A 21,964-nucleotide genomic window follows, 5' to 3' on the forward strand; every position below is an offset into this window, starting at 1 on the left:
CTCCAGCATTTTGAAGAGTGTCTGGTCCATTAAGTAATTGTTGAATGAATGTAAGGGCATCACGTGAATAGAGGCCTACAGGTCATTCTCCTTCGAAAGGTGGGCAAAAGCCCCACCAGGGAAGAACCCTGTAAACCGCACTAAATATAAGAGATTAGGGCTGATGATATATCGCTAGTATTAGGGAATTACAAGAAGTCTAAGAATGCTTGACACCTGCCTTGCTCATTATCCCTATTCCCAAGAGCATAGTCCAAGGGTACAGCGTGAAGAGATCCCGAAGAATGGGAGGGGCGCCAGCTCCACACACTCGAAAGTAGGGTTCTCTGCACAAAGCTGGATTGAAGAACATAGTTTGGGACCAAAGTCGTCGTGGAACCTCCTACTCTTCTTCAACTCCATCCTGCCCTCACTCTCCGCCAGGTGCCTCGCTGACTTTCGGTGGAAAACAGGCCTCCTTCCGGCCTTCGGGGGACCCCACAGCAGAGCCCCGAGCGCGCTCCCGCCCGCCGGCCCCGCCCTACTTCCCTCGGGATTGCAGCGAGAGCGCACGCGCGCCCTCCAGAGCAAAGCGCGCGCTCGCGAGCTCCCCGCATCCCCGTGCTCATACGGGTCTCGGCGAACCTCAGCCAATGGTGAACGCTCATGGCCCCCGGAGGCGGGGCTAAGCATTCCCTCACGTGGGGCCTGTGATCACTGGGGCCGCTTCCAGGCAACCGTGACCGGTCCGCCGAGAAAAGGAGCAGAACCAGAGAGCCTAGTGGCTGGGCGAGGATCAATGGTTTTGAGATCGAGGGGCTGCTTCCCCCCAGAAGCGACCGAAGCGCGAGCACACTCACCAGTTAGAGACGCTGTAGTAAACACACTTCAGAAACGTGAGGTGCCGGTGGTCACGTGGCGAGCGCGCCCTCCAATGAGGAGCCGGAGGCGGGGCCGAGGCAGCTGACGCGGCGGTGGCGGTGGAGTCACCCGGGCCGCCTTGGATCGGTCACCGGCCGGCAACCGTCCAGCGGCCTCGACCGTCGCCTGCGTACTCCGTGCTCCGTCCTCACGCCTGTCTCCGGGCCGAGAGGCATCGTGGCCCTCGGTGGCTGAATCCTCACTCATCCCTCTCGGTGGCTCGCCTCGGGCGGGCCGCTTTCTCCTCGGGGGCCGCCTCGGTGGGGCGAGGTTTCCGTGACGAACCTCCTGGGGCTGCGGGTGCCGGCTCGGGCTGTCGTGGCGGCTCCGGCTCCTGGAACTTGCTCTTAGGGTCCGAGGCCCTCGAAGTTATGCGTCTCGTCCAGGCGATCGCGGTGGGCTCTGGCTCCTAAAGGGCGTCACACCCGGACTCCGCTGACTGGGCAACCTCCATTCATCCTTCCAGCTGCGCCTCCAGCGCCCTCTCCCTCTCGGGTCGCCTCCTCGGACTCATTTTTTCCTTTCCCCCATCTGCCGCCCTATCCTCACTTCTTGGGCGCGGCGATTCTCCTGGAAGCCAAGGTGTCGGGTATGAGCCGGACCCTCGTTCTTTGAATTTCTCTGTGGAGGAAGTCGGCGGTGACGGGCCGCCCGCCGCGACCCCGGGATGGGGGTGAATGCAGTGCACTGGTTCCGAAAGGGGCTCCGGCTTCACGACAACCCCGCCCTGAAGGAGTGCATTCAGGGCGCCGACACCATCCGCTGCGTCTACATCCTCGACCCCTGGTTCGCCGGCTCCTCCAATGTGGGCATCAACAGGTGGCGGTAAGTCAAAATCCTGGGGGACATTGATTTCCGTGTTTAATAAATCAGGACTTAACATGCGATCGGCCCAGTCCGAGAACTTAGACCTGGGACCGCCATGCTTCGGCTGTTTTAAGAATTGTAGATGCTTTAAGAATGAAATAGAATGGACTTAATAGTCCCCTGGCTAGAAATTGCTGGCAGCCTGTAACCCCTTGGCCTCCGTGTGTGAATTACGTGTCTGCGCTAATGGGAACTCTTCCCCCTGGAGTTCTTAGTGGTGGAGTTAACGAAACACTCTCTCATGTCTCAGTGTCCCGTGGGTTGATTTCCTTGGCCTCTTTGTGGCATTCGAAAGAATTGTGGTTTTTAATGTTTACGTGTGTGCGTGTGTGTGTGTCTCAGTAAATCATAGTATGGAGAAAATCATTCATTCAGTACAATTGCCTCCCAGTCCAGTTTTCTCCCACCTTGAGGTTGCCGTGGGAAAAGCAAGGGAAACGTTATCTGTTTTTTTTTTTTTTTTTGCTTAGCTCTTCCTCTCAACTCCTCCTTGTGGCCGACTGGACAAAGCACAGTTTTTCTTTCTTGGCAAAGAGGAATCCTTCTAGGGATCGGAGTAGTGGAAGAAATCTTAGAGAAGTTTGATGATCTTTTCCTGAAATACCGGGCTAGATGATTGTTAAGCCCCCTGGTAGAAATGAAAGCGTTGTGCTTCAAACCAGGCACTGTTTTAAACACCGGGGATATAGCAGTGTGGGGCGGGGGGAAGGGGGGACAGACAAAAATTCTTGTTCTTTTTGAGCATATGTCCCAGAAAGTAAGATATCTAGTATTTGGTGGTGATAAATGCTGTAGAGAAATACAGAGCAGAAAAAGGATAAAGAGTACAAGGGGCGTGGGATTAGAGTCTTAATTTTAAATGTGGTGGTTGGGATAAACTCAGGAGAAGGTGGCAGTTGAACAAGATGATGAAGCAAATGTGGATTGTGGATATCTAGGGGAAAGGCATTCCAGGCAGAGGGAACATAAAGGCAAAGACCCTGAGTTTGGAAAAGTACGTAATCTTTGGAAGAAACGGCAGAAGGAGCCAATATGACTGGAGCAGATTAAGTGAGAGGAAAAGTAGTAGATGAGGTCAGAGATGTAATAGGGCCAGATTAAGTAGAGCTTTATGGACAGTTGTCAGGATTTGGGCTTTTACTCAGAGCAAAGTGAGAATAATTGCAGGATTATGAGCAGAGAAGTGACGTGATCTGACTTAAGTTTGAAAAAAATTTTCTCTGGCTGTGAGAACAGACTGAATTGGAGGGGTACAGGTGGACAAAAAGCAGGAAGACCACTTAGAAGGCTGTTGCATTCATCCAGATGGGAGGTGATAAGCTCTTGGACCATAATGATAGTGGTGGATTTGGTGAGAAATAGTCAAAGAATTCTGAATATATTTCGAAGAAAGAATTCCCAGTATTTGTTGATAGATTGAATATGTGGTGTGAGAGAAAGAGAGGAATTAGGAATGATTTCAAAATTTTCGGCTTGAAGAACTAGAAGGATGGAGCTACACTTTGCTAAGAAAGTGAAGTCAGGAAAGTCATTGGGAAGGGTGATTGGAGTTGTCTTTTGAACTTGGTTAAGTTTGAGATGTTTGTTACACATCCAAGTGGAGATAGGCAGTTGGAGTTCAGGACAGAAAGCCAGGCAGAAGGTATAAATTTGAGAGTCATCAATTTACAGTTAATATTTAAAGCCATTCCTTCCTTCCTTCATTCATTGAACATGTATTTGTCATGCACCTGATGCATGCCAGTCACTGTTTTAGGTGCTGGGCATTCAGCATAAATAAAATAGCTAAAAAAAAGAAAAAAAATCATGACCTGTTGAAGCTGCATTCTAGTGGAGCTGTGAAACTATATGAGAACTTAATTAAGAAAGCGAGTGTAGATAGAAAAGAGAAGTCCTTGGGTACTCTAATATGTAGAACTTGTGGAACTATGGAAGAACCAGGATAGGAGATTGAGAAGGAATTTGTACCTACATACTTACCATTCTGTCCTGCTACTGCATGATTTCTGTGGAAGAGATATTGGTTCCTCTATTCAAAACTAGTCTTTTTATACCACATTTAAAAAACTTTGCTCATATTTGTTTCAGCTTTATTGAGGTATAATTATTAATTTATATATACAGTATTCAAGGTATACAACATGACGTTTTGATATGTATACATAATGAAACTCATTTTTTATTATTCTCTTTCACTTTTTCTTTAACCTCTTTAACTTTTTCTTTAACCTCTTAAAAACATGTTTTAAGTCCAAGCTCTATTAAAAGAAAAAAAAGCAGAGAAACAGAACCTACCCTTGACTGGGTTCCTCTCCTGCAACTATGTTTCTCAGTTCCTTTGTTATGAAACTTCATGAACAAAATGTCTTAATACTGGCTGACTTCATTTCTTTATCTGCCACTCAACCTTGAACCCGCTCCAAACTAGTGTCATTCCACCCCCCCCACCTAATCCACCAAAACTGTTTTCATCCAAAGAATACTTTTAAACTTTCATTCCTTGACTTTTTACTATGTTCGACCACACCTTCCTTTTCTTCTCTCTGCTTCTTTTAGAGGACCCTCCTATGTTCGTTTTTCTGTCAGACTTATTAGTGCTCTTCCTTGACTTCTCTTTTTCTGTTCAACCCTTAAATGCCTATTAGGTATATGATCTCCACCTTCTTCATTTTTATATCATTGCTAGACATTCTCATCTGTCTTTGTAAAGTCAGTTACCATTTTTTTGCCCAGAATTCACAAATCAGTATCTTCATCCCATATTTCTGTCCTGATCCCCAGATACAGATCCAGAATATATAGATTTCCTGTCTATTCAAATGTGTTATTACCTTAAATTTGACTTTTTCAAAACAGATCATCGTCTCTCTTACCTCTCTCTCAAAAACAAAAACCTAAACTGAATTTTCCGTGTTTTCTATTTTTATAAATAATACCACCATTCGCCCAGTTGCTTAATTTATAGATTAGATTGTTAATTATATATTCATTTATTCAATAAATATTTGAGTGCCTACTGTGTGCCAATCACTTTGTTAATTTCTGTGGATAAAAATGATAGTCAACAGATAATTTTTCTGTCCTCAGGGAATTTACAGTATACAGAGGACTTTATTCAGAAAATAATCAGAGAAATACATTCTTCTCTCTCCATTGCCAGTTTAGCCCTTATCACCATTCATTTTGCCTAGATTACTTGAGTAGTTTACAAACCATTGTCCCCCCTTGCCTTTCTCTAATCCATTCCCGGAGTGATCTTTTAAAATTGCAAATCTGATCACGTCCTTTACTATTTAAAATCCTTCAATGACATTTCTTTACTATTAGGTTAAAGTTCAAAAAGCCTGTGTAATTTGGTACTCTGCTTCTTTTTCCAGTCTTGGAGGATTGCTTCCCTGAGGCATTTGAGCTGAACTTTGAAGTATGAGATGGATCTTAATAAACAGATAATGGAGGGAAGGGAATTTCAGGCAGAGGGAAGAAAATTCGAGACTGAGGACATGAAATGAGGGAAGGCACAGTATTCTGGTACTGGTGAGGAGGTTCATATAACTGAATCATATGGCACATGAAAGACAGGAGGTGTTGCTTAGTACTCTTTTGGTTTAGTACTCTAGGTGACTGCCTGACTCAAACAGGCTTAAGCAAAAAGACAGTTTATTGGGAAGTGTAATTGAACAATCCAAGGAAAATTGGCTGCAGACATGGGTTGATGCTAGGTCCAGAAAACATCTCTAGGACCAAATCCCTTATTTTACATCTCCAAACTTCACTTATACTGGATTTGCTTTTCAGACAAGCTGTCCTCTGGTGGTAAAATATAGCAATAACAATAGCAAGTAAAAAGCATATGTATGCCCCAGAAGTCTCAACAGAAGTCTATGGCACTTTAGTGGCTCCATTTGGGCCAATTTCTGAACCAGTCATTGTGAACCTCTGGTTGTCTGAATTGGAGTTCTGTGTCTCATGGGTGGGTTCAGCTCGACTGGACTGAAGTAACTAAAGTGAAATGAATGGGAAGTAGGCGGATGCCTGGTCATCTAAGAACACAGATCAGAAAGGTTAGGTCATTGATGAATTCGAGGTACTGCTAAGATATCAACTTGGGAAATGGAGAAAATAGAAGTTCAGGTTTGGGGATCATAGACTTTAGAGCTGTGAATATGGGAATAATTCCTATGTAATTAATAGGTGAAGTATGACTGATGATATTGGATAGAATAAGACCCATCAAAACCTTGGTCAGTACCGCATTTAAGATGAAAAGGAACTCATTGGTAAAGGAGACTGAGGAGAATCAATCAGAAAGGTAGAAGAGGAGCCCAGAGTGCTGTGTCATGGAAACCAAAGGTGGCAAGAATCTTCTTAATTGTGCTAAAGAAGGCAGGTTAGGATGAGCTTTGACAGTATGACAATATGCAGAAAAATTATCAAAGACTTGGAAACGGGCAGAAAAAATAACTGTCCATCTTGAAAGCTGGGTATTGGACCCTCTGGGGCCTAGAGGACCTTCCAAGAATTATATTATTCTGATTTAGGGAGATGCACCTTTGTCCTTGATTTAGTGGATCTTGCTTGAAGAAATTACTATGTGCTATTCTAATCATGCTTTTTTCATTCCTTCTATATTTATTAGTTGGAATTCTTCTGTAATGAGGAGTTGTACCTTCCCTCCATTTATTTAATTATTCAGTAATTTATTTATAAAAATATGGGCTCAAGAATACTTGTTTTATTCTTTGAGTTATAATCTATTACTGTCATTGTTTATTTTGTTGTTTAAATTGTTCCAGCTTTGGCACCCATCCATGTTTTGACATACACCCATCTTATTTCTCTGGAGCTCTTCCCTGTGGCATCAGGAGATGCACCAGCTCGTCTTGTATTTTCCTTTCTCAGCCCTGGAATCAGCCACTTTTCTGAAGAACCCTGGTTCTTCTTATCAGAGAAGGATGTTTAGAAACCAAGCTCTGGGTGTTTTCATCTTCATAGTCTTTTTCCCTGGCATTTGTTTTGTTTTGTCTTGTTTTGTTTCACAGTCCTGCTATTGTGAAACTAATGAAAAACTTGAATTATATCTAGAGCAAAATTAGCATTATTAGGAGAAGAGAATTTTCTGGTGGGAGTATCAGAAAACCAGTATGTGTAGCTCTGTTATTTGCTTTTGTACATGTGTCGAACAGATTTTATTTAGTTCCATTTTAATCCTCCAAAGCGTAGAAGTAGATTTTAAACATGATTTTTTATCTATCCTTATAGTATCACATTGCAGTGATTTCTAAAAATATGCGTGGAATAGTAAAAGTCCTAGATTGAAAATATTTTTATGTGATTTGAGGATTAAGGAGGTATAAATTACATAGCCTTATACTGGTGTAAGCCTTAGAAGTTGATAACTTCGAGTAAAGACTAATTAAAACTGCTGTCACTAAGTGCTATAGTAGATACTAAAAGACCCAGATTAGTAATATCTTTGTAAAACTTTAGAGATCTTCCTTAGCATAATTGCCTTCCTTTTATATGTCCTTTAACAATAGATCCTTCAATAATACAATGTATTAATTACTGTAATAATAAATTTACACACCTTATTGTCATTAAGCTTGGAGACTCCCAAGACTAGAATTCTAGATTTATTTTTGTGTGTGTGTCTGTCCAGTGTAGATGCCCAAATGTTGATTGTATAAATGAAAGAATGTAACTCAGAATATGTGATTCTGCATTTTATTAGATTACTAGTAATTAACTCTCAATTATCTCTAAAGAGAGTAAAAGTGTGAATTTAAATGAATTTCTTTACTAAGAAGTGGTGGGATAATGCTTTGGGTTCATTTAGTTTCACTTCTTATAGTTCTCTCTCAAAATATAGAAAAAGTTGTGTATATAGTTATATAGTATCCATAAAGACCTTTTGTATTTTTAACTATGATCATGTGTATATGAAATGTGTTCGAGGTCCATGACTGGTTCATACTCACTTATTAGTAATTAAGTTGGCCCTTTTTTGTTAGTGAAAACTGCAAAAGACTTAGAATTCTTAAATTGCATTTTGATTGTTCTTTGCTCCCTCCCCTCTTTTTTGACTCTGTTACCATCCTACCCCATCCCCCACTCCATCTCTCTTTGTCCATTCTTGTTTCTCTGTCCTATCAGACTTTGAGTTTGTATTTAATATACTCTTGCTTCTCTCTTTGAGCAAAGATTGGAACATGATGTGCCTTAACTTTGAAAACAATCACTTGGACTTTTGGGTAGAAAATGAGTATCAAGCAAAGGGCAGACATAGGAAGGCCACTTAGGAAGCTACTATATTTCTCTAGAGGAGAGATGATTGGTGGCATGGATAAGAGTGGTAATGGTGAAAATGATAGAAACAGTTGGAATCTGGATAGATATGCAAGAGATAATATAGCAAAGGGAGTGGGAGTACTAAATCTGGAGTCCAAAGTAGAAGTATAGGCTGAACATGTAAAATTGGGAGTCATCAGCCTGTAGGTGGTAATCATAAGACTTGATAAAGGGAAAAGAAGGACTGATGGAAGGAAGGACCTTCACTTTGAATGTACAGAAGGAATGATAGAAGGCTATAAAGGAGGCTGGAGGGAGAGAAGAAAAAAGAAAAGGAAGGATGGAAAGAAGTTTGAATGGTAGAAGCAAAGGATGGATGTATGTATTTCCAGAATGACTGATGGAAGGGAGGGAGGAAGGAAGGACAGATATATGGGATAAAGAGCAATGACACATGGAAGAGAGAAGTAAGGACATATGGTAGGGAGAAGCATAACCAGTTATGGCCAATGAATTGTGTAAGGAAGTACTTACTACCTTACTTGGTTTACTTGACTGAGACATTGTGAAGCCCCTCTATGCTTCTTTGGTTTTTCCCTCTCTCTGAAGGAGCCCTTGTGTTCAAATGATAGAGTCACAAGATCAAAGCAGCTGGAATAGTAGACACCACTTAGAGAATAACCGCCTAGAGCTGCAGTGTACTCATGAGCAAGAGAAAAACTTTTGTCAAGCCACTTATTTGGGGGTTGTTTGTTATCCAAGGTAAGCATATCCTATTCTGGCCAATCAGGTGACATTTTGGCCTGAGTGACTTGAGGGATGGAATCATTATTAACTAAGATTGGGAGACATTGATGGAGAAGGTTTGAGGAGATTTTTCAAAGGGAAATATTGAATAGGCAGTAGGATATCAAAATCATCCTTCTGTGACCACATTTAATAGGTTATACTCTTGTCCAGTATCCCTATTTTAGTTTTCTCCATCGAAATTATCACAACTGAAATACAGTGTTGTGGTTCAAGAGCTTAGAACCTGGAGCCAGGCAGGTTGAATGGGTTTCAAATCCTGGTTTTGCTATTTGTCTATTCCTATGTCCTTGGGAAAATTACTTAACCTTTTATGCATCAATTTCCTCATTTGTAGATGAAGGAAGTACCTATGTCAAAGAGTTGTTGCGTGAATGTATGTAAAGTGCTTAAAGCAGTATGTGATACACACTTTCTGAATGTTCACAGCTGTTGTTATCATCATGTTGTCATCGTGGCCATCATCATTATCACATCATCATCATCATTATCATCATCTAACATGTAAACTTAATGGCACCAGGCACTTTATTTTGTTCTCATCTTTACCCTAGGGACCGCAACAGTGTCAGTAGGATCTGAATAAACTTTTGATGGATAGATGGATGGGTAGATTGCATGTGACTATCACTTTTTGTAACAATATCAGTATGGGAAAGATCTTGACCTTGGCCAAACTTCAGACAGACCTATATGACATGTGCTAGGTCAGATTTTTAAAAAAAAAAGAAAAAGAAGAAGAATTTTTTAGCATTACCACTGCCTTTTTTTCACAGATGAAAATTGAAATTTTATTAAATAATTTTTCCAGTTTTATTTAGATATAATTGACATGTAACTAGTTTTTTCTGAAGGAGAAAAATTTCAAATGGGACTATTAGATTACAGAAAAGTGTTATACATAGATCTGGGACAGCATGCTTTTGACCACATGTTGAACAGATTTTATTTAGTTATATGTAAATCTTTTAAAGCCTAGAAGTACATCTTATCTTCGATTTTGGCCTAACCTGATAGAGTTACGATGCAGTGGTTTCTAAAATTAGACAAAGAATAATAAAAGTTCTAGGATATAAATAGCTTTGCGTGATTATTTTAGATCAGAGAGGCATAAGTTACACAAATTGTATTAGTGTAAATTGATTCCAGAAATTTAGCGATTTTAACCCTTTTAAATCCTATTATTAATTTTAATAATTTTTCTGTATTTCTTTGGTACATATTGATAGTATCAATATTCATATTATCTATAAATAATCATACTTTTTTCTTTTCCATCTTTAAACCTTTTACCTCTTGTTCTTCTATTACTACACTGTACTAGATTGAATAGAAGTGTTGATAGCCAGCATCCTTGTCTTATTTCCAGTCCTAAAATAAAAGCTTTTAACATTTTATCATATTAAATACGATGTTTTCTGTAAGTATTTTTATGGATGCTCTTTTTCACATTAAGGAATTTACCTTCTAGTCCTAGTTTGTTGAGGCTAAATGAAAATTGAATCTTAGTGGCTACTCTTTCTGCATCTGTTCAGTTGGTCCTGATTTTTTCCTTTATCCTATGAATGAAGTGAATTACATTAACCAATTTTTAAGTATTAAATTAATCGACTTTCTGAGGGTAAGCACAACTTGACCATGTTATATAATATTTTTTATATATTGCTGGATTTGGTTTGCTAAAATGATATTCTTGTAAGATTAGCTTGTAATTGTACTTTTGTGCTGTCCTTGTCTAATTTTGGTGTCAAATCTAACCCCATAAAATGAGTCGAGGAATGTTTCTTTTTTGTCTATCCTCTGTATGCGATTAGAATACTCTATAAAATTAGAATTGTTTATACCTTGGATATTTGGTAGAATTCATCTATAAAGCTGACTGGCTTTTATGTTTTCCTTGTAAGATTTTTAACCACTGATTTCTTCTTGAGTCAGTTTTACTTAGGAATTTACCCATTTTGTCTAAGTTTTCAAATTTATTTGCATAAAATTGTTCATAGTGTCCTATTTTTCTGTTCAATCCTTGTAGTATCTGAGATTATTTTCCCTCTTTTATTCTTAATATTGCTTATTTTTTCCTATCCCATTTTTTTCCCTTAATTTATCTTGTCAAAGGTTTATATTATTGTTTCTTCAAATAATAAATTTGGTTTTGTTTCTATTATGTATTCATGTTCTCTTTTCATTAATTCCTGCTCTTTATCATTTCCTTCTTTCTATTTTTTTAAAGATTTATTCTGCCGTTTTCCTGGCTCAGTTTCGAATCTTCTGTTTTAACCATTTAAGCCTATACTTTATCTTCTAATACTTTTTTGTTTTCCATTCTGCACATTTTAGATATATTTTCTTCATTATCATTCAGTTCTAGGTATTTTCTAAAATCCATTATTATGTTCTTTGTCCCATAAATTATTTAGAAAAGTGTTTTTTAATTTCAAAATATAAGAATGATACCATTTTCTTTAAGTTTGTTGAATACAGTGTTATGACCTGGTACAGGGTCAATTTTCATAAATATTCCATGTATACTTGAATAAATACTCTTCATTTATTATAATATTATAATCTCCAGTTAGTATAACATTCTCTGGCTGCTTTATATAGTATATCTTTGTCTTTGGTTTTGAGTCATTTCAATATGATGTGTCTGGATGTGGATACTCTCTCTGTCTCTCGTCTCTCCCTCCCTATATTTCTGCTCATTTCCATCTATTCTTTATTTCTATCTTTACTTCCCCCCACTCTTCATCCCATTCCCCATTCTCTGTACTTTTCTTTCTTACCGTGCTTGGGATTTATGAGGTGCTGCCTTTTTTTTTTTTTTTTCCCATGAGTATCTTGGATTGGGATCTTACAGCAGTTTCAGAAAATTCTCAGTCATTTTCGGGTCTCTCATTCTGCAACTCAGAGTTCTTGTTTCCTTGTGTATTGTGGGATGGATGGATGGATGGACAGATAGATAGATTGATTGATTGATTGATTTTTGGTGAAGATTTTTTGTTAAACTGAGTCATGGGTTGAAGTTAAGAATCCAGAAAGGATTTGTAATTTCTTTCAACAGTTACCTTAGGTCACAACCAACCTGGGTCTACTTTGTAATGGTATGCTTGTAGTGTTTGGAACCACTTAAATTCTACGAATTTGCATAATTTTAAATTTATAGAAAATACATAGTATAAAGAGTTTCTATGTACTCTGTATCCAGTTTCCCCCTCATTATAACATCTTACATTACCACTGTACTTTTGTCAAAACTAAGGGACCATAGTATTAACTAAATTCCAGATTTTATTCAGATTTCCACGAACGTTCTTTTTTTGTTCTGGAATCTCATCCACGGTACCACATTGCATTTAGTCATATGTCTCCTTAGTCTCCTGTCTTTGAGAGTTTCTCAGGCTTTCCTTATTTGTTTGTTTTTTTATAACCTTTATGATTTTGAGTACTGGTTGTGTATTTTGTGGAATGACCCTCAATTTAGGTTTGTCTGACGTTTTTCTCATGATTAGACTGGGGTTACGAGTTTTGTAGGAAATACCACAGAGGTGAAATGTTCTTCTCATCACATCATATCAGGATTACATGATATAAACATGATTGACTTACACAGGTGATATTTACTCTGATCATGTGGTTACGGTAGTGTTTCCCAGGTTTCTCTATTGTAAAGTTACTATTTTTTCCCTTTCTATTGAGGAATTGGAGATTTATTTTCTTTCGACCCATTCTGAGTGGTAACAGGCAAGTTTCCTTGGTGTCCTATTCAGTGACTTAAGATTTATGTCTTACACTTGAATTGTCAGTAGAGCTTTTTGAAGCTCAAGCTTTATATTGAGGGTCTGTTTTTAGCTTCCTCACTTCAGATGGGCCTTAGGCTTTATCTTTTGTCTTCTTCAACTTGGATTAAATTCAAGGTTTCCAGGGCTCTGTAGAAATCCTCAAAGCTAAAGATGACTTTAGCACTCCAGTTAATCTCTGTGAACCTTTACTTTGGAGTAGTCCAGTGAATTATGTAGAAAAGTGATGTTTTTATTTTTGGGGGGGTTATTTATGTGTTGTTAGTTATTTTTATAGGTACCTTATCTTAATCCATTGTACTGTCAGCAATAGAAGTTGGTAGGTTTCTTTAGACATTGATTTTGAATATATTTTGAAACATTTGAGTTGTGGGAAACTTATATCTTAGTATTAGTATGATACTTGTAGTGATCGTCTCAGTCCTCTCCCCCACCTACGCGCGCGCGCGCGCACACACACACACACACACACACACACACACAGAGTTCTTATGAATTCCATGATTTAAGGGCATTGTTTTCTTTGCTTTGATTGCCCTTTTCTACTTTATTTTCTTGATCTACACTTCTTGATTCCAAACTCTGTTCATATGTGTTCTTCCTCATGCCCTTCCCTGTTCCCTTTATTCTGCCCCCACACGTGGAGTTAGATTTCTTTTTGCTGCCATAATACACTCTTCATTAAGAAATTCACCATATGGTACATATCAGCGTTGGTTTAGATATTGTGGTAGATGTGATTACTGTTCACCATTATTCAGTCACTTCCTGCAGGAAGTTTATGTCTTCTGCTTTCTCGAAGTCTAATTTGGCCATTTGACCTGCTTTAACCAATTAAATGTGAGCAGAAATGCCTTGGCTGCTCTGTAATAGATATATAACATGAGTGAGAAATAAACTTTAGTTATTTTAAGATACTAAGCTTTGGGGGTTGTTTGTTAGCTCAGTGTAAACTAACAAATTCTGTCTTAATTGATACACATGCTTGTCCACCATCTAGAAGGCAAAAACTGTATTTGGCCATCTTTATGTCCTTAAAGCTGTCAGATTAATTTTTCTAAAACATTTTAGATAATTATATATCCTGTAGGAAAGTAACATTGTATAGTATAAAGGGCATGGGTTTGTAGTCAGATACATCCAAATTAAAATTTTTACTTGGCCGAGGTACTTTGAAAAATGTCCTTGATGAGTTTCAGATTCATCATTTTTAAAGTGAGATACCTCGTAAAGTTGTTGGGAACATAATATACATCAAATACCTAATACAATAGACATTCGGAGAATATTCATTTCCTTACATTCCTTTGACTGTCGAATCAAGTCCCTAAAATCTCGTTCATCTGCCTCCATTAATTTATTTGGTTTGTTATTATGTAAATATTTTTTGAACTTCTACTCTATGTTAGGCATTGTCTGGGGGCACTGGCAAGTGGTGAACAAGGCCTAGTCCCTATCTTCAAGAAAGTTACAGTGAAATGGCCAATAATTCTCTCTCTCTATCTCCAGCTATTAAAATCATGTTAATACTGCAAGGCCTCTCTCTGCCATCACCATATCCTTGAAATTTTTGCCTAAATTTCTCCCCATCTCAAAAAAAGAAAAAAATCCAGAAGTGATTTCTCTCTCCTGATTTTTCAAAGCATATTAATGGTGTCCATATATGTCTCTTGTAATATATGTTGCATTCTGCCATGACAGTTTCTGTTATATTAATGAACATCATGTATATTTTCAAGTTTCTTTTCTAGATTTTAAGCTCCTTGAATATTGGAATCTCATATTATTTATCTTGTATCCCTCAAATAAATGAAATTATGTGAGTGATGAACAATGTCATTCCTTAGAAGATGTTTTAGAATTTGTGGGGGCATTTTTGTTCATCACAATGCTTAGAGGGTGTTAGTGGTATTAGTGAGGAGAGGCCAAGAATGGAAGACTGCTTGCAAGGGTCAGGGTGGTTTCTCAAAATAAAAATTGTCCTGAGTCCCACATATCTTTCAAATATTCTACCAGATATTTCATGTAAGTGAAAAATTTATTTGTATTTTTCTGCTCTAGGGCTTAAATCCATTTTTATATGTAAACACTAGGTTTTTTTTTTTTTTTTTCCCCACAATTCTAATATATACTGAGTTCTCCTGAAATATATTTATCACTTATGGAAATCAAGGAAAGATTGTACTTTGTTTTGTCCAGATCTTTCTTAAATTAAGTCTTGCTCAACATTACAGAAAATTATGTCACCAAAGGCAGTACTACTCATGGTGTTTGAGTCACCAGTAATACAACTGTATAAGTCTGTTTTTGTAGCTATCGAATTTAAAAATGATTCTGTATGTAGGTGTAGGCATCCAACTAATTCATTGTCTTCTTTTGCCATGCCTAGATATTTGCATATAGAAATACATATTACTTCTTGTAAAATATAAATTTCATTTCTCCCATATATTATATTAGAGCATTATATAATGCTTTAAAATTGTGTATATAGATAGGCTGTATTATCTGTGAATTTCAGTATTTAAAAGAGGACACTGTAAAATGTTTGTTATAAAAAGGGATATTGTGTCATGATATAGGTCCACTGATTTATAACCATTAGAGTCTGGCAAAATACAAAATTTGCTTTTAAAATATATATTTAATCTTTATTGAACATTAAACTTTTCTCTGTGACTAAACTATTGTCATAAATATTCTGACAATTTAAATAATGATTAATTTATATAAAAGCACTAACATTTTGTTACAAACTAGGAAAAGAGCATATGTAAACTTTATGTGATTTATAGAGACACAAATTGCTATTTATAATTTTTAAATTTCTAATAAAACACCATAGACTTTGGTTAATGACTGAGACTTTTCATTTTGTCTTATTATAGTTAATATATCCAGAACTTTAGTTTTAAAAAATTAAACTCTGTCATTGTTTCATGTAGAGGATAGGAAAGGATATTTTTTATGTAATTTTGATGATATAATTTATATTATTTAAGTCAGCTCTCTAGAATCAGCAAGGAATTATTTTGGTTTAAATATTCTAAGTGTAGTTTTCATTGTTGAACATATGATAAGATATATTTTATAAACTAAAGTGCAGAACCAGATGGCTTTATTCTGGTATGATACATGCTAATTCACAATGCCTTGTTTTCAGCAGCAGTGGGATTATGTTGCCTCCTACCATTGCCTTTTTTAGATGATTTTATAGACAGAACTAGAAATTCTAGTTATATAAAGCTGTTCTAGCACAGGCTGGAAATTAGGTCATTGTGACGGGAGTATACCAAACCGCCCACTGGTTGCCATAGCAGTGACCTACTTTAAGAAACATTTCTGTTGATTCATGTTGAAATCATCCTTTGGAAATGATATAAGGAAACTCACTGAGTATATTTTTTCTAACAGCAGTAGGTAGTGATCTTTAGAGGTAAAAAAAAAATCTTTAAAATGTTTAAAGCGAAGAAATATATTTTCTCACCTAACACCTCTGCAATTTATTTTGAAGCAGTATAATTAGTAATTAAATAACATTAGAACTATGTTTCTGTGTAGGCAACACAGTTATGCAAAGGAATAAACGGAGTTTTACTGCCTTTAGGCCTATTTAAAAACCAATGTGTTGCATGCAGTTAAAAGCATTATTAACTGAGCCTTCAAATTATTACAGTTTCAATTGAATAGTAAATATGCCAAATTGGCGGTCTGAAAATATATTCCTGTTAAAAGTGTATCTTATGTACTTTCAATGTACAGTATTGTATTAAATCATTTCATTCAGTATTGGCTGCCTGTTCTGAAGCACATACATTTGTAATATGTAAAGGTTGAAATTGGTGTGTTCTCTGGAACACATTGAATCTGAACTCTGACAGAACTCACTCACTTCCCAGCTGACAGATGGGTAAAGGATGAAAGGTTAGACTTTATATAGCACACTTTATATAGCACCTTTTGGTTCAGCGCTAAAAAAATCTTATCTGTTAATAAGTTAATACTTTGAACCTGAGATATTGGAGGTTTTATTTCATAGTATTATCAAGGAAGAATTGTATGCTTAGAGATTAGTTGATTCAGAGTTTTTATTGTACTGAATCTTGCCATATATATTCAAATTCACATTTGCTTTGTCACTGGGAAAGATTTTCATTGAACCTTTGTTCAAAATCACATTCGGGGGAAGTTATGAGAGCAGGATGGTTCTGTATATATATATCTGGGTGGGCATCCAACTAATTCATTGTCTTCCGTTATCATGTCCAGATATTTGCATATAGAAGAAATACATGTTACTTTTTTCAAAAATATAAATTATTCCCAAGGGAGGACAATTATAACTTAATGTCTATTAAGTACTAGTGATTCCGCTAGATGATTTTATCCTGTTTATAATCCTTTAAGCAGTTGTACAAGACAACTCTGTATATCATTTGATCCTATTTCTAATATTTTTCAACAAATTGTATAAGACACATGATGAAATTTGTTTGCCAAATGTTCAAATCAAAATGCAAGTTAAGAAACTATAGTTAGGAATGAGATTTAAATACTTTATTTGAAATCCATTAGGAGAAAGTGAGATATATATATATACATATATATGTGTATATATATGTGTGTGTGTATATATATCAATATATCTATCTATATATCTATCTATCTATATATCTATATCTATCTATATCTATCTATATCTATCTATCTATCTATCTATCTATCTATCTATCTATCTATCTATATATCATTATGTCCTTTAAAAAATTCAAAGGCCGAAGATGTTACTTTCAGCTAGAAGGCCAAAAATTAGTAGGGTATGAACTTGAAGAGATGTGAATGGGAAAAAAATATTCCAGACTCAGGGAAGAGCATGGAGCAAATTTCGGGATATTGAATGTCTGGGGAAGAATGAAGTAGTTTGATTTGGTGGGAGGGAAAGGGGAGTGGTAGGAAATGAACCAGGAACCCTAAGTTAGTGGCGAAGGAAAATAATTTGTTCTTTATTCAATAAGGAATCAGTCTTTGAAGACCTTTGTACAGGAAAGCATGCCTCAGGAAGATTTGGTGTTGTGTATAAAATGGACTAGAGTGGAGAGAGATTGTTGGTAGACAGATCTATTTAAGGCATCGCAGTAAGTAATACCAACAAGAGATAATAAGGACTAGAATTATTGTAGCAATAATAGAAGTGGTAGAAAGGGATAAAAAATAATAGATAACACATATAATCGTGTTTACTATGTGTGATGCACTATTATAAGAGCTTCACATATGTTAATTTATTTAATTCTTACAACAGTGCTATGTATGATATGAATCTTGTTACTATCCCAGTTTTACAGATGAGGAAATTAGAACTTTTTAAGATTGATTGAAAGATAGTAATTTGTTACTAGACCTGTTAAATTATAGGACATCTGTGCAATGGAATATGATGAAACCATGAAAATTAATGCCAGAGAAGTATTTCTCTTGCTTTGAAAAGATGTTCACTATGTATTAAATCAGGTTTACAGTAGATACAGTATTTCTCAGTTTTATTCTACTTTGAAGGAGTGTTTGCTAATGATCAATTTTATACCTTTTTATGAAGTAAAAATAAAGTGTATGTTTCTCTCTTCTTTACCCTTACTCCAAACTCCCACTCCCCCAGGGTAGCTATTTTTAATAGCTTGGTGTAAGTATCCTTCCAGTTATTTTCTTATGCACATGTAACATAAGTAGGTGCTTGTGATGTAAGTTTTATTTTATCAAAATGATATATGCATATAGTTTTAAAAGTCACTGTACAAAAAGCCTTATAACAAAGGACAGCATCACCAGGATGGTCTACATCCTGCTTTTTTTCTTATCTTTGCAAATCTTTTCTATTTAAAATATTTGAGTACAAAGTCATTACTATATTCTTTTAAAAAGTACCTATATTTGAGTGCACTGTACCTTTGTAATGTCTATGTGAAGTTACAGTGATGTAAATGATAACATCATACTATGGAAAAAACCACCATACTTAAGTACATTTCTAGTCCTTTTTTTTATGAAGTGCCAAAACAAAATTAATTCTTTGGTTGCAAAACTCTTTCCATTGTAATGCATTGCTTCAGTCTATATCATTTTGAACAATGTTTGTTTGTTTCATAGAGTGTTTATTGAAAAGCATAAAGAATGATTATTCGGCCTGTGAACAAGAAAGGGAAAAATAATAGGCCAATTATAAATAATCTAGGCTTATTTATTTTATGACTTAATCAGGTCCTTTTTTTTCTTTTCTCATCTTACTATCATTGACTTGCTTGTACTACATAGAAATATTTCCACCAAAAAGTCGAATAAGGAAAATTCTTGCTATATACTACCAGTGCTGGTTGAGAAGATACTGAAACTAATGGTACGAAAGAGATTTGAGGATTCTCTCTGCCTTGGATTGTCCTTCCAGGACATTTTAGTGTTGTACTGTTTAATTTAAGAAAACTGAAAATTGCTAGTTCATTCAATGTCTTCATTTTTGATCTGGCTACTATTGTGTCTAAAAACTTTTGCTAAGCAAAGCCATAAAACTAGATGTTTTCCAATAAACATTTATTGCCAAACATTATATAAGTTATTCATAGTCATAGAATATTTTAGAAAACTCAGGTGCTTTTATATTTGAAACTTGAGAATGGGCATTATGTTCTCTCTCTTAGATAATTACAATATCCCCCAATAGCATGCTCAAATTCTTCAATTATTCACTTGAGAGTGATTAAATATGACTTTTCCATTTTTTTTTTCCAGTAGAAAATGTTCTAGATTTTTCAAGTTGGCTTTTCTTTATGAATTCAAGTTTAAACGATATCAATTCATTTAATTACTTTATTTCTTTATATAGTTTTTTTGTTTACAAATTAAACTTGCTAACAGTCACTATTATTTAATGAAAGTTTTGATTTAATTTAGAAACTTAATTAAAATACTAAGAAACATGTATCATTTTAAAAAAATTGTAAGTATGGTTTCTGGAAACAGTAATTTATATATCAGTTAGAGGTAATAAGATGATAAGAGGTAATAAGATGGTGGGGTTGGCATTTCAACTTTTAGAATAACATGATTTTGTAATATTTTATGTCTTCTAAGTATATTTTTAAAGAATTTTAATAACATTATCCTCTCTAGATTTTTGCTTCAATGTCTTGAAGACCTTGATGCTAATCTGCGAAAATTGAACTCTCGTCTGTTTGTGATTCGTGGACAACCAGCAGATGTGTTTCCCAGGCTTTTCAAGGTAATCATGCATAAAATATGCATTAAATAATACTATTTTGTCAGAGAAGACTCATATTTGATAAATAAAGTTTTTTAGGTGGAAAAGTATGGGAAATGTAAGTATTTTTAAATAAAGATTTTGTGGGTTTTTTCCCCTTTCTTTAATAAGCAAGTTATACATGGTAAAATCAGACAGTAAAAGAAGTGGTTTATAATGAAAAATTAAATCTTTCTTCTACCTTAAACTGCTAGTTCCCTTCCCAGAAATAACAACTACTACCAGTTTCTTGTGTATTCATTAAAAATGTTCTTTGCATAAAAAAGAATGCATATGTGTATGTGTTTACATATGTGTGGGTATATATAATGTGTGTTTGTATGTATGTTATCATCCCCCTTTTTAAAAGCCAAGATGAAAACACACTGTATTACATCATTCTATGTCATGCTTTATTTATATAACCATGTATTTTGGAAATCGTTCCACATTACTTCTTCAGTCTTTTAAATGCCTTCATAGGATTCCGTTGTATAGATATGCTATCATTTTTTTAAATACCTTTTACTAACATATAATTATTTTCTACAGGCTTTTTGTTAATGCAGATAATGCTGTCAGTGAACATCCTTGTCCACATATACATATCTTTGTTCACATGTGCCATTACATTAATAGGGTAATTTTGAGAAGAGGACTTTTCCGGTCAAAGGCCTGTAATGATTGACATGCTACCAATAATACAAAATTATAGGTGTTTGTTTTTTTAATTCAGTAGAATCTCTAAAATCACCTAGTCTTACTTCCCCCTTTTTTTCTCCAAATGAAAAAATTAGTCCTAGAGAGATTCAGTGAGTTACCAAGGTCGTACAACTAGCTCGTGGAAGTGCTTAGACCAGAATCTGAGTTGCCTGGCTGGTTTTTTTTTTAAGATTCATCCTTTCGTATTTACTGCCGTTAGAATGTAATGTCTGCTTTGTCCTTGCAGCTGTTCGATTATCAAATTTTTATAATAGCAATGTTTGTATTTCTAATGCAGAAGAGAATAATCCTTTTCCCTAAATGAGAATGTTCCTAATGCTGGGAATCAAATTAACACTGCCTGGCTTTTTTCCTTTGGTATGAAAGAAGCCTTTAATGTTTAGGATTTGGCTAATGCAACAGTGTTGGCTACTGAAATGTATTACGTTAAAGTTTATTCATTACTGTAGCTGCTTAGAGTCAGAATTTATCTTGGGTACATGGAAGAGTTCTGAGTATCAAGCATGTCAGAAACAATGGTAATAGTTTATCAGTAACTCATAAGTAAAAAGGTTTGGGTAATTGTTTCAACCCTATCTCTAAATTCATGTGGTATAAGTAAAATGAATTCTAAGAAATCTTTAGTTGCTTTTAAAAGAAACTTGTTTTTTAAAAACTATTTTAAGTCAACAAATCTTTTGTGTTGTTTTGTGCTTTGTTCTGCCTAAAATAGCATATTATTAAATCAAACTGTCTTCTGCAATTAGATAATGTCCTGTCTTGTCAGTTTGTCAGAGAGGCAGTAGTTTCCACATTGGCTGTAAAATATAGACATATAAACACAAGCATATACACATAGATGTTTATTATCATGATTTTTCCTTAGGTTACCTACAATAATCTATATAAAATGCGATTTTATGAAAACTTTTCGTGTTTATTTACTATGTCTAGGACCATAGAAAGAGTTAATTTCTTTTGATTTTTAAAAACATTTTTTTTAGAGGTACTACATGCATGTGTTTAAAGAAAAAAGCCAAAAAGGATATACAATAAAAAGCAGTCTCCTTCCCACCCTTAACCTTCACACCCCCATTTTCGCTGAGGGAAAAGATTCTTTTGTCAGTAACTGACTCATTTATATTATTGTCTCTGGTTTTATTATTCTAGTACATAAAATAATGAGAATTTTTAATAGGCATGTAATCCTGTTTCCCACATTGGAGGTAAAACTAGTTTAGACCTGATAACAATACCTTCAGTTTATTGGGATGGTGACAGTGGTTCCAGTATTGATGTCTCCTCTAGCATGCAT

General features: G+C 35.9%; 1 protein-coding gene across 1 annotated transcript in view; it reads left to right on the forward strand.

Moving 5' to 3' along the window:
• Positions 1–968: 968 nt before the first annotated feature.
• Positions 969–21,964, forward strand: part of CRY1 (cryptochrome circadian regulator 1) — a 43,899-nt gene continuing 22,903 nt past the window's right edge. Inside the window, exons 1-2 of the mRNA XM_006914512.3 lie at positions 969–1,725; positions 19,821–19,929. Coding sequence (XP_006914574.1) covers positions 1,568–1,725; positions 19,821–19,929 — 267 coding nt within the window. The 5' untranslated portion in view covers positions 969–1,567. The remainder of the gene's footprint in view (positions 1,726–19,820; positions 19,930–21,964) is intronic.

The sequence above is a fragment of the Pteropus alecto genome, unplaced genomic scaffold (assembly GCF_000325575.1).
Source record: "Pteropus alecto unplaced genomic scaffold, ASM32557v1 scaffold94, whole genome shotgun sequence".
In the NCBI taxonomy this organism is placed as follows: Eukaryota; Metazoa; Chordata; class Mammalia; order Chiroptera; family Pteropodidae; genus Pteropus; species Pteropus alecto.